This window comes from Mustela putorius, unplaced genomic scaffold (genome assembly GCF_011764305.1).
Source record: "Mustela putorius furo isolate JIRA1106 unplaced genomic scaffold, ASM1176430v1.1 tig00003834_pilon_pilon_pilon, whole genome shotgun sequence".
Lineage (NCBI taxonomy): Eukaryota > Metazoa > Chordata > Mammalia > Carnivora > Mustelidae > Mustela > Mustela putorius.
The window spans coordinates 85,254,016-85,266,836 of NW_025421987.1; the positions used below are offsets into that span (position 1 = coordinate 85,254,016).

The following is a 12,821-nucleotide window of genomic DNA, read 5'->3' on the forward strand; positions in this document are numbered from 1 at the left end:
CTCCTCAGTACATACTTGGTTCTGGGCACACAGGCGCTAAAGTAGGTCGAGCATTTGCCCAGAAAAGCAACATTCCTGTTCATGTTTTCCCTTGCCTGGCACCACACTTCGTCTGTGTTTCATGACAGGCGCTTCTGAAGGGCAAGATCTGTGGCCGCGGTCCTCCTGCCTCCTCTCAGAGCCTTCCGCGTGCTCAAAACTGGGTAGAAATGAATCTTCCATTAACTTTCAGACTTCTTAATGGCAAGAACCGACCAAACTGAAAATAAGCAGTGATTAGCCGAGTGAGTCCGACACTGCGAGTTTGGCTCTCAGAAGTGGGGGAACAGTACAGATGGCCGATTCAAGTTAGGAACGATAGGATTTTCCCACCCGGAGTATTCTTCAAAGAGCGCTCACCAGAGGACGGAAGTTCCACGTGTTTGTGTTGAGCAACTGCAGGTGGTGGGCGGAGACACAAGGGCCACGCCTCCCGAATGGTACCGTGCCTATTGGCTACACGGGCGCCAAGCCCGGTCCAAAGGTGCTGGCGGTGTGCCCTGGCGGCCCTGAAGCTGCAAGCATGGCCTCTCCACCCGCCTCAACGCCCCCGACGGAGATACCAGAGCAGAACTGCAGGTACTGCGAGGTTCAGTACTGGGACCAGCGCTACAGGAATGCGGCTGACTCTGCCCCTTACGAGTGGTTTGGGGACTTCTCCGCCTTCCGTGCCCTCCTGGAGCCTGAGCTGCGGCCCGAAGACCGTATCCTCGTGCTAGGTGGGTAGTCCGGAGCTCCCCACCCCAAATGGAGCGGGCTGGAGTCGCCCCGGCCCTTTCCGCTTTCCAGAGTCTGTTTGTCCCTCTCACGAGCCAAGATCCCCTACCCTCAGCATCTCGGCAGTATTTCGCCCGGGTCGCGGGAGCCTTAGCCCAAGCTCCGCCCCCCGCCAGAGAAAGTTTATGAGTTTGTAGGTATTCTAGGACTCTGTTCCGGACTCTCGGGGAGACAGCCTCGAGTACTGGAAAGCTCAGACGGTCCACTTCAAGTCCCATTGCTAGTTGGCTGTATGACTTAGGACAAGTTCTGAACCCGTTCTGGCTTCAGATTCACTTCTAGAAATGGAACTACGAGCTCAAGTCGGATAAGGAACGTTCAGGCACCTCGAGCACGGTGCCAAGCGTTTATCTGTTACCTCGCTCCACGCTCCCAGTCCTACCTGACACTTGGTCCTGTGTCCCAGGTGGAGTGAGGACGAGGACAGCGCCCTCTGAGGTCGGATGGGAGATTGCAGCCAAGATTGGGGGGATTCTCCACAGCGCGGAGGCGGGGGGCGGGGGGGGCAAGTACAAATGCAGGGATGCAAGGTGGGGCTCTGAGAGGTCCAGCAGCGCCCTGGGGTTCTTTCTCTCCCAATGCCAGCCTTGGGGGCTCTAGTGAGGTTTGAGGAATAGGTTTCCTTCCAATTTAGTTTTTAGTTTGGTATTTGTAAAAGCGTGTGTATGTTTAAATGAAATATTTCGTATATATATGAGACATCTATAATACAGCATATGTGGAAAGTATGAATAATAAATCTAATTTGTAGATTTGTATGCCCTATTCAATTTGAGAAATAGAACGTTCCTGGGACTAGAAAGGACGTATAACCCGGTGCTTAAGAACTTGGACCCTGGAGGTAGTTAATTATGTTGGAATCTTCGCTTATGTAACCTTAGCTGTGGAATCATGGGCAAAAGCATAGAATCTTAGCTGTGGAATCAAGGAAAAAAAACACCTAAATTTCTGCACCTTTATTTTCTCGGCCTTTAAAAAATAAAAGTACTTATTTATTGTCTTTTTTAAATGATTAACTATGAAAGCTCTCTAGGACAATGCCTAGCAACATAAAAGGCCTCATGTTTATTCAAGGTTTTCTGCATGGTCCCCCAAACCCCTTCTCCCCAGAGGTAAAAACTCTCTTGAATTGTTTGCTTTAAAACCATTGTATTTATTTATAAATTTACCATAAATCTCCTGTGTTTTTCAAGCTTTGGTATCCATCAAAATCACCTGGAAAGGCGGTTCCTACCCTGAGAGTCTAGGGATGGTCTAAAATAGGCCTTGGGGGCGCCTGGGTGGCTCAGTGGGTTAAGCCTCTGCCTTCGGCTCAGGTCATGATCTCAGGGTCCTGGGATCGAGTCCCATATTGGGCTCTCTGCTCAGCGGGGAGCCTGCTTCCCTCTCTCTCTCTCTCTCTGCCTGCCTCTCTGCCTACTTGTGATCTCTCTCTGTCAAATAAATATAAAATCTTTAAAAAAAATAAAATAGACCTTGGGATTCTATAGTTTCAACAGGCCCACAACTGATTCTCATGCTTAGTGATTGGCAGAATAACACTGACTTAAAATCTGCCAGACCAGGAGGTACCCTTTTCTGGATAGAGGGGAGAGAAGTTTAAAGTTTAAAAGTTTAAAAATGAGAGGAACACTTTCCTGGTAAGATTTTCCAAATCTAAGAACAGGACCTACAACTTGGGAATACCTTATGTTACACTCCATCTAAAGCAGACATTAAGTTGAGCACTTGGCAGGTTCTAGAGAGTGTGCTGGGCCCCTTCTAACATATGTAGTCCTCATAACAACCCATAGAGGTGAGTGATAATTATTAGAAGACTTACTCTCAGTTAGGAGTTGGTAAACTTTTTCTGAAAATGGCCAGGTGGTAAATATCTTGGGCTTTGCAGCCTATTTAGTTTCCGTCACCATTACTCAGGACTGCTGCTCTACTGGAAAAGCTGCTACAGACAATTCAGAAGTGAATGATACATAGTAGCCATGTAGCAGTAAAACTTTATAAAAACAGGTGGCAGGCTGGATTTGGTAACCTTGCTCTAGGTCATTGTCTCAGGTTGGATTCCCCAGAAGCAAACCCGAAGGTGAAAATTCATGTCCCAGTCATTTATTAGGAAAGTGGTTGCAGGAGAAATTGTTAATAGTTTGAGGGAACAGGGAAAGGGAAAAGGCCAAGCAGGATTGTGATCATAGGCAAAGCCTCCCTGAGGGTGGTTTCAGCCTGAAGTGTCAGAGATGTAAAATGTCAAAAGCAAACACATGCCAAAACCTAGGAGCACTCCAAGGGGATTGAGTCTGAGCACTGACAGGGTCCACTATTGTCATGAGCAAGTAATTGGTGAAGGGTGCTATCCTACTCCAGAGCTTCTGTTTCTCTTGTTGCACAACACAGATGGGCACAGAGAGGCATCTGAACTCTGTTGAGACTGATAAAATGGCCACATTGTGAATGATGTGAATGAAAGCCTAATGGTCATGCTGATGTAGCTAAATACAGAATGTTACTAATGAAGGTGAGTAGACCTCTTGAAAACTGGGAGATAGTGGTTTAAGAGCTCTGGTTCTGGTGTGAGATAGACCTATATCCAAATTCTGGCTCTATCACTGATTGTGTGACCTTGGGAAAGTTCCTTATCCACTTTGGGCAGCCTCATTATCCCCCATTGAGAACATGGTAATGGTAATAACAGTATCTTCTATATGGAGCTACCTTGAAGATAAATTGAGATAATTCTTATAAAGTGCTTAGCACAGAACCCAGTGTTAAGTGACTGTTAGCTATCATTGTTATTGAAAATGGGAGTCAGGGAACAGTCTCTCCAGGATTGTCCAGAGAACAGAGTATGCTGCCTGAGGGCTTATGTGTCTGGTACCTATGGCTGGAAGATATTCATGGCAGGTGCTTACGTATGGCTGTCCCAGCTTTGCCAATATCACCCAACTCTGATTCTCTCTCTTTGTTAGATTCTGTGCTTCTGATCCTAATTTGGTTTCAGTTGTATTCCCTATAGAGAGAGAAGGGACTGACCAGAGAGGATTGACAAACTGCTCAGTCCTTAAGATGGTTATTTTTCCTATAATAAGTTAATGAATTGGTATTTGGCTTACACCTCTGTCTCTTGGTATTGGGATAGCATCCACATAGCTCTGGGCTCTCGTGAGTTCTTGGATGTGGCTCATTTCTCCAGGGCTCTGCTTCTCTAAAGCTTAACGCAGGAAGGCAGAGGCCTTCCCAGGCCCCTTCTTCGTTGCCAGCCTTCAATTACTGAGAAATCACTGCTTTGTAAGCATGATTGGCTCTGTGGGCAGTCTTTGTTCTCCCTTCATCCTTAGTAAAGTTCTCTTGGAAGCTGCCATTCCTGTACCAAGGGGAAAAAAGGAAGGAAATTTGGGTTTGTCCACCATTGCGCAGTGCTCTGAGGGCCTGTGAGGTCGGGTGTGGGATGGTGAGGGGATTGTGGGTCAGAGAACCCACTGGGATTTCATCTTGAACTCACTTAGGGTCTATTGTAAAGCCACCCTCATTTCTCACCGATGTGGTATATCTCCCCAGGCTTGTTATGGTTCCAGTGTGGAAAAATACAAACTGGGTTTCCCCAGGCAAGATAGTACTATGTCTCAGCTGTAGGGTCTGAGGAGGAACACAGGAAGGGGCAGCCGATGACCTGCTGGCTAGTGCCCTGTTCAAGTGCCAAGCCCTGCTAGATTAGGGCTATCCTAACAGCTGATCCCATGATCCTCTTAGGAGGCAAATGGGGATTAAAAGCAATCTACTCCCAAGAACTGGGGATCCCCTGTGGGGCCACCAGAACTGTCCTCCAGCTCCATTCCCAGGCTGAGACTGACCACAAGAGATCCAGCATGCCATCTTAGGAAGTCACACCTACCGTGTTGTGGATCCTGTCCTCTAACCTCCACTCCTCTCCCCATACTCTGCCCTCTGGAACTGCTTTCTAGAACTTCCCACCAGAGTGTTAGGGTCCTTCAAGACTCTGATTGGTTGTCAACTTCTGTGAAAGCCTTGGCTGTCCCACCAGAGGTGGGGACAGGAGCCATCCTATGTGTTTTCACAGCCCATCCCTATTGAAACTGATCGCATATGTGGCAATTGCATGAATGTACATCTTTTCTTCCCACCAGAGCATGAGCTCCCTATTCATCTGCAGGACCCAAATGTAGTGCTCAATACATTAAGGAATTACAACAAATTAGCCCTACTGTGTGTCCCCATCGAGTTCCCCTACACTTGTTAATTCTGCCCCGGGAAACTGAAGTAGGATAGTAACCCCTAACATGACGTCTTCCCAGGGCTGATATGATCAAAGCTTCTCTGAGAGGTTAGGAATTAGGACAGTACTACTAGTATCCTAATAATAATATGATATGGTCCTAATGATGCCAATAGTATCCCAGCTCTGAGTAGGGAGGAACAGGCTCGGAGTTGAGTGACTCACCATGGCTGTCAGAATCTAGATCTTTGCATTCGAAAGTTCACAGCACCTTCAGCTACTCTCCAGCTCCTTTAGTTTTTAAATTTAGCGTATCACATTCTGCATGTAGGCTAGGTATTGCTATCTCCATTTTTCTGAATAGGAAATTCCAAGTTCCTGGTATGAAAACAACTTGCCCCTAGTCTGCACAGAATGTTAGAGCAGGATATGGGCCCAGGTCTGTATGACTCCAAGGCTTGTGCTTTTTTGTACGTGGTTCTTTTCCTTCCATACAGGAGGGTTTAGGCTGAGAGCAAATCGGCCAAGAGTGGATGGATAATTGGGGCAAGTGAGAACCAAAGCTAACCTAGCCCTTTTGCCACCCATTCTGACCCTTCCCACCCCAGGCTGTGGGAACAGTGCCCTGAGCTACGAGCTGTTTCTTGGAGGCTTCCCTGATGTGACCAGTGTGGACTATTCATCAGTAGTGGTGGCTGCAATGCAGACTCGCTATGCCCATGTGCCCTCGCTGCGCTGGGAGACCATGGATGTGCGGGCCCTGGACTTCCCCAGTGGCTCCTTCGACGTGGTGCTCGAGAAGGGCACGCTGGATGCCCTGTTAGCTGGAGAACAAGATCCCTGGAATGTGTCTTCTGAGGGTGTCCACACCGTGGACCAGGTGCTAAGTGAGGTGAGGGAGCAACAAGAAAGGAGGGCAGACTGAGAGGTGGGTTTCGGGAGACTGGGGTTTCAGGAGATTGAAAGAACTCAGAGGTTGGAAGGAGGCATAGTTTGGAGCAGGTGGTGGGTCACCTTCAACACTGCAGTTACCTGAAAGGGGGGGTGGTTAAGCTGAGTCAAGATTATAGGGGGCTGGGGGCACCTGGGTGGCTCAGTGGGTTAAGCCGCTGCCTTCAGCTCGGGTCATGATCTCAGGGTCCTGGGATCGTCCCTCTCTCTCTCTCTCTGCCTGCCTCTCTGCCTCCTTGTGATCTCTGTCTGTCAAATAAATAAATAAAATCTTTAAAAAAAAAAAAAGATTATAGGGGGCTGGAGTGGCCAGGGTCACAAGTGCTGATGATTGGCTACTCGGTTGCCATAGGGATGAGGTAGCAGCCAGGTTCCAGGTAGGTAATACAGACCAGAAGAGTGAGTAGTTGACAGGAAAGCAGTGCCCCTGCTCCTGACATCATTCCCATGTCCTGCCTGGGTTGAATATAGCCCTACCTCCATGGAATGACTAGGGCTAGAGAGGAGACTCACTCTTTCCATGGAGAGCCCTGAGCTACGGGATGCAGGGTGGTACCTGCAAGGGTATCTGGGGCCATACTGACCTTTGAGAACCTGGAGATGGACTCCTCACCAGTGACTTCTCTGTCTGACTTGCAGGTGAGCCGGGTGCTGGTCCATGGAGGTCGGTTCATCTCATTGACTTCAGCTGCTCCCCACTTTCGGATAAGACACTATGCCCAAGCACGATATAACTGGTCTCTGAGGCATGCAACCTATGGCAGCGGCTTCCACTTCCATCTTTACATCATGCAAAAGGGCAGAGAGCTCACTGTGGCCCAGCTGGCCATTGGGACCCAGATCCTCTCACCCTCTAGACCTTCCATCACACCCTGCTTCCTCCAGGACTCAGATCATGAGGACTTCCTCCATGCCATTCAGCTGTGAGGCCAGAGGCATGGTCCTCTGTTCTTCCCTGCCTTTCTGCTTTGGGCTCTTCAAGTACTTGGAATTCCTGACTCAGGGCTTAGGGTTTGATTCAAGGTGCTCTCAATCCCAGAGGCCTCATGCCTAAGATAGAGCTGATGGGAGCAACCCCACATGAAACAATACAGCCCAGGTCAAACTAGATCCCAGATCCCAGGTTTCTGGTTTCCTTCTTAGGTTCCTCACATTTTTCCTGGATTCCCCAACTTCCTCCATTACCATAGTGAACCACCAGTGATTCATCCCCTAGGGCAAAGCTCAGCACATCCCCTCCATATGCCAGCCAGACTCTGAGACCTGCATCCCTGGGGCCTATTATCGACCCCCATTCAGCCTGGATTTATCCAACAGAGGGTGCAGACTTTGAATCAAGATTGTTTTATGCTTCTGATCCCAGTTTCAGCTCCAACTCTAGTCTCCTATCCTGTTTACATTGTTTATTTACCCCAGGAAGCTACATGGTAATGAACTTCTCAGGCCAGACTGGCCTGCTTGTTTCCTTGGCAACCCTTCCCTGCCAGCAACCCGCACCTGAGACTCCCAAGTACCTGCCCCCCTCCCCAAACGGGATTGGAGCCATCTTGGCCTGGGTCCTGAGCAGACCAAAACAGTGGTCACACACACACAGGGAGGTCTGTGTTTATTCACACACTCCTGGTACAGTGAGGATGGAGAACATTTACAAAGGACACCCCTGGGTTGAAAACATCTCCAGGGCCACAGGTGTCATCCAAAGGTGCACAGCAGTCCTCACTTTGGTTCCCAGGGGAAGGATGCAGGGGTCCAAGGTAAAATTAGACCTGGGCCCTTGGAAGGTGATACCTTGAGAGGAGGGGTCTGCCAGAGAGTGAGCAGACTGGCCATGTGGTTGGTTACCATGTTGGGGGCTTGTTCCATCTCAGACTCAACACCCATCCTATCTGCCAGGCGCAGAAGAGCGTGGCGGAGACTGGGGGCGGGGTGGGGGGGGCACGAACCATGAGGGGAGCCAGTAAACAAAGAGTCGGATATAAAAATACAAATGTGCTGAGGAAGTCCCTTAGAAAGAGGCTGAGGCTGGGGTCACGCCAGACAGGGTGGGAGTCAGGGAGCGGCCTGGAGGGCTGGGCTCAGGTAGGTGGGAAGCTCATGCAAATACGCAGCCAAACATCCCTGGCTGCGCGCGCGGTTCGACTCCGGCCGGCAGCCGGCTCTGCGGACCAGACCGGCGGGAGAGGGGCGGGGCAGGGGAGCCGTGCGGGAGGGGGCGGGTCGGGGGCTGAGGGCCGCGGGTCTCTGTGTCCGTTCCGGTGTGCGGGGTGGGGCTGCGGCCCGAGGTTCTAAAGTGCATGAGCGCGGCGGCGGGCTCCGGGCCGGTCCGCCCCGCCGCCGCCGCCGCCGCCGTGGTGCTGAAGCGGACAGCTCCGGAGTGCCAGGCGGCGGCGGCAGCGACTCCAACCCGAAGGCGGCGCGGCCCTGCAGCCCCCGCCGGCGGGCGCCTGGGCCGGGGCGGGGGGCGCCGGCAGCCGCATAGCCGGCCCGCGCTCCTGGCCGCTGCGGGGCTGGGCCCGGAGCCCGCCGCCCGAGCCGGCGCGTCTACACTCCGGACGGCGGCTTCTCCCCCATCCCCTTCAGCACGTCGTCTATCCGGTCATCCTCGATCACCACTGCGCAGGGAGAAAGCGCGTCAGCCGCGCGGCCTCAGGGGGCGGCGGCGGCGAGAATGGGCCCCGCGTCCTCGCGCCCCGAACAGCTATTTCCCGTGGCCCAGTGACGCCCCTCGTATGCCGGTGCCACAGTGCCTTCCCCATCCGAATTCTCTTGCCGACTGGACCCTCCGCGGAGCCCAGTTCCCACAGGCCCTCCTCCCCTCCCAATGGAGGAACGCCCCCTGTTCCAACCGGCAGTTCAATCTCCCAGTCCAAACCCTCCCGCCGCCAGAGCTCTCCTCCATCCGAGCTGATCACCCTTTTGCTCGTGGGAGTCCCCTCTTCGACAGACCCCCTTCTCAAACAGAATCTTCACCTAGTCCAACCCTCTTCCGAACCCTCTCGCCTCTTGAACCCCTCTTCCGATGCTGGCACCAACAGAGCCCCCTCCCCATGCAAACAACGAGGACAACTGAATCCCCGGACCTCCCCCGCCCCCCGTCCTCTCTCCAGTCGGACGTCCCTTCCCACCCGAAGGTTCTTCCGAAGCATCCACCGACTTAGCCTTTGGTCCTGAAGAAGCAGCCGGTCGCCCCACGTTCCCACTTCAGGAAGCCCCAAATGCCCCGGCCGGCCCCTCCCCCTTGCCCGGGTGTCAGGGCTCTACTTCCAGAGGTGGCGAGCATCGAATCCGGGGCACTGCGTTCCCGGGAGAGGGGAAGAGAGGGACACAAGACTGCAGCGGGGACACCCCCCCCCCGAAACCCCGGCCGGCGAGCGGCTGGCTGCGCTGGTCTGCGGCAAGAGCTGCGGGCGCTTGGCGGGGAACCGCAGCCGGGGGGCGCCCGGCGAAGGGTTTCTGGGTCAAGCGGCGACTCCGGGCCCCGGCCGCATACCTCTCTTGGCTCGGCCGATCTGGCCCAGCTTGGGGGGTCGCTTGGCTTGGTTGCCCGCGAAGAAGGAGTTGGTGTCCTGCAGGCGGCAGCTGAAGGAGAGGTCGGAGCCCTCGGGGTCGGCGGCGAAGCGGCCCATCTTGTCCTCACTGTAGGGCAGGATCTCGGACATGGCGGGCGCGGGGTGGGCGCGGGACTGCGGCGGGGCGCGGGCGGCGGGCTAGCTGCCGGACCGGCCCTAGCTCAGCAGGGGAGCCGGCGGAAGGATGAAGTCATGCAGCATCCGGGGCTGCGGAGCCAAGCGGGGCCTCCTCCCCCGCGCCTCCGCCTCCCGGGCCGCTGGGCAGGCGGCGGCGGCGGCGGCGGAGGTGGTGACGGGGACCGGGCGGGGCGGTGCGCGGGGGGCGGGGGTGGCGGCGGCGGCAAGAGCGGAATGACGATGAGCACCCGACTGCCGCAGAGCGCGGCAGGCGGGGCGCGGTGGAGGTGGGGCGGGCACCGGCCGAGGGAGAGAGGCGGGGCGGGCGGGGAGGCGGACCGGAGAGCGCCCAGCACTCAACCGAGGGCTGCGAGTGTTAGTGGGAGGGTCCTGCACGAGGTGGGAGTGGCGGCTGGACGATTTGTACCGGCCAACAAGTGCAGAATCTGGCCGGGAGAGGCGGGACTGGGTAGTGGGGGGCGGGAGGGAGACCGGCACCCAAGGGGCGGGAGGAGGGTCTGGCAAGGAGGCTCCTAGAGGCGAGGAAAGGGGACTGGGAATTGGGAGGCGGGGCCAGAAGCGAGGAGTCTGGACACATTCGAAAGGGGGGACTCCGGAAACACGCTGGGTGGGGGGAGGTCCCACACCGGTTAGGTGAGCTGGACTGTGCGAAACCCGCGGACGCGGGAATAGCTCGCGCGGGTGGGTGGTGTCACCGCGGTTGGCGCGTTTGTGTCGGATTGGTCTTTGGGTACTAAACTGTTTCTCTAGAGCTTTTCTTTGACTCCCCGTCTGTGTCTGCGTCTGCCTATCTATGTATCAGTCTATCTCTCTGTGTCTGTATCTGTTTCTGCGCCCCGGATCTCTTTGTGTCAAAGTCTCTGTCTACTTCTGTTTCTTAGAAGTGTCTCTGCCTTTCTGTATGTCTCCGTGCTTGGCTCCCGTACCTACGTGCCACCTTTACCATCTCCTGAGTCTGTGTATTTCGGTCTCTCCTAGGAAGAATCTCGGTAACTGGACCGACGCTCGCGCACCAGGTTAGACCCCCACCCCTGCTGCTGGCTTCGAAACTCTAGCTCAAAGCGCCTCGCGTGCCCCGCAGTTCTCCTGGCCCTGGAGGTTCGGGTTGCGCGCGCTCTGTAGAAGGCATGAATGGCGGCGTCGCGGGGGGCGCCCTGGCTGCAGGTGACGCGGGGAAGCCCGGAGCGCCTGAGGACGCGGCGCGCGCCCGTGGGTATCCGGAGGCAGAAGAAGAGGGACAGAGGGTACGCCAGCCAGCGTTGCGGGGGATCACGTGACAGTTCCCGCTGTACAGAAGGGAAAGCATTCTCTCCTCTGCCGTACCCCCAGCCGGCCGTCAGCAACAGCGTCACCTGCTTGCTAGCACGCAGGGGCTCTGGCGCAATCACTGGCCTTGGAAGGTGGGGGGAGGTCCCACACTTGGCGTAGCTGAAGACAGCGATAATTAGGGTAATAAGTCTCCCGTACATCCAGTACATACCCGAGGCTGAGGGGTTCTCCACTGTCGCTGAAGCGCTTTACCTCCTTTCCTTCAAATCACACAGTTAGTAAAGCTGCCTGGTGTTGGGTTTCCTTCTTCCAAATCTTCATCAAATGTTAGTCCCAGGGATACAGAGGCTAATGCCATGGTGGCTGCCCTCAGGAATCAGGATTGGCAACGGGAGTAGTGCCAGAGAATACACATCTGTGCAGGATTAACTCAAGGCCCTAGACCTAGAGGCCTAGGCCTATCAGGTCCTCCTCCGCTGCATCCTGCTCTCCGGGATAAGGGCCAAAGCTGGAGGCCCAGCTGGAATGAAAGGAGCCCTGAGATCGGGAAGGACAAGAGATGCTGGAGCTCAGGGTCATTAGGAGAGAGTCCAGAAAATTCTACCCCCACTGGAGGTTGTCTAGAAATGGGTTCTAATCCTGGCTCTGCCACTTTCTGTGGGACCTTGAACTGAAGGTCCCATAATTATAGTTTTTAAAACTACATTCATTTTGGGGTAACTGGCTGGCTCAGTCAGTGGAGTGTGCCACTCATGATCTCGGGGTTATAGGTTCAAGCCATACTTTGAGTGTAGAGATTACTTAAAAATAAAATCTTTAAAAAATTCATTCCATTATACTTGTAATATTTTAGGAAAATACAGAAAATTACATGAAACCTTTCATAGATATCCCTCCAAGTTTTCCTCATCTGTTTGCATAATATGCATACCTCTCTGAGTCTCTGTGTTCTGGTCTGAAGCACTGGAGATGACAGAACCTACATTAAGGACAGTTTTGTAGATGAAATTATCATCCTGACATGAAGTGGATTGTCTCAGGAGGTAATGAACTGTGCCTCACCAGGAAGTGCTAAAGGGACCATGAGAGTTCTTGCCAAGGATGAGATGAGAGCACTGGGGAATTGAAATTATTCTCTTGTCTACTCCCAGCATGAAAAGTTTGGAAAAATAACTGTTGAACTTGGAATTCATTTGGTTAGCTCCTTCTTAAATAATCTTATTCCTGTCCCTGATGTGTGTGATAGATCATGATTAAAGCAAAAGACCTAGGTACAAATTTGTGAAGATACAGAATGACATAAGTTATAGCTATGTTGTAAAAATGCAGGGTGTGTTTGTGTGTGTGTTAAACTTTGATCCTCTACTTAATATTCTGAAGTTCTACATCCCTGTCCATGAGGTGAAAATTCATTTTCAAAACTGAAATCAAATTAAGTTTGAACTTTTGTGACAGTACATTGAATTTCTCAACTGAAAGTCTCTCAAAACCTAGTGGACTTGATCTATATGTTCTAAACAGAATACTAAGCTTTTTGACACCTGAGTAATAGTGGCACTTTTATTCAGTTGGAAACTTTAAGCCTGTGTATCAGGTTGAATACCACCCCCCCCAATTTACATCCACCTGAAACCTCAGAATGTAAACTTATTTGGAAATAGGGTCTTCGCAGGTATAATTAGTTAAATTAAAATGAAGTCATACTGTATTGGAGTGGGTCCTAAATCCAGTCACTGATGTTTTTATAGGAGGACTGATGCACACATACACACAGGGAAGAAGGCTATATGAGGAAGGAGAGATAGGAGTTCCTACAAGCCAAGGAACACCAAGGATTGCTCAGAACCATGAGA

General features: G+C 52.8%; 2 protein-coding genes across 3 annotated transcripts in view; one reads left to right on the forward strand and one right to left on the reverse strand.

The window, feature by feature from the left end:
- Positions 1 to 446: 446 nt before the first annotated feature.
- LOC101676664 (endothelin-converting enzyme 2) overlaps positions 447 to 12,821 on the forward strand; it is a 31,465-nt gene continuing 19,090 nt past the window's right edge. Inside the window, exons 1-3 of one of the 2 annotated variants that reach the window (XM_004745142.3) lie at positions 466 to 758; positions 5,650 to 5,933; positions 6,632 to 7,102. In XM_004745142.3, the coding sequence (XP_004745199.1) occupies positions 563 to 758; positions 5,650 to 5,933; positions 6,632 to 6,919 (768 nt within the window). In that variant the 5' untranslated portion in view covers positions 466 to 562 and the 3' untranslated portion in view covers positions 6,920 to 7,102. Of the gene's footprint in view, positions 759 to 5,649; positions 5,934 to 6,631; positions 7,103 to 12,821 lie in introns of those variants that run through there. The other variant, XM_004745131.3, reaches the window with a different exon arrangement.
- Positions 7,582 to 9,941, reverse strand: CAMK2N2 (calcium/calmodulin dependent protein kinase II inhibitor 2). The gene is made up of 2 exons (XM_004745143.2): positions 9,483 to 9,941; positions 7,582 to 8,604 (listed from the first exon to the last, which is right to left on the reverse strand). The coding sequence occupies exons 1-2, from the start codon at positions 9,649 to 9,651 to the stop codon at positions 8,534 to 8,536; spliced, it is 240 nt and encodes a 79-aa protein (XP_004745200.1). The 5' UTR covers positions 9,652 to 9,941; the 3' UTR covers positions 7,582 to 8,533.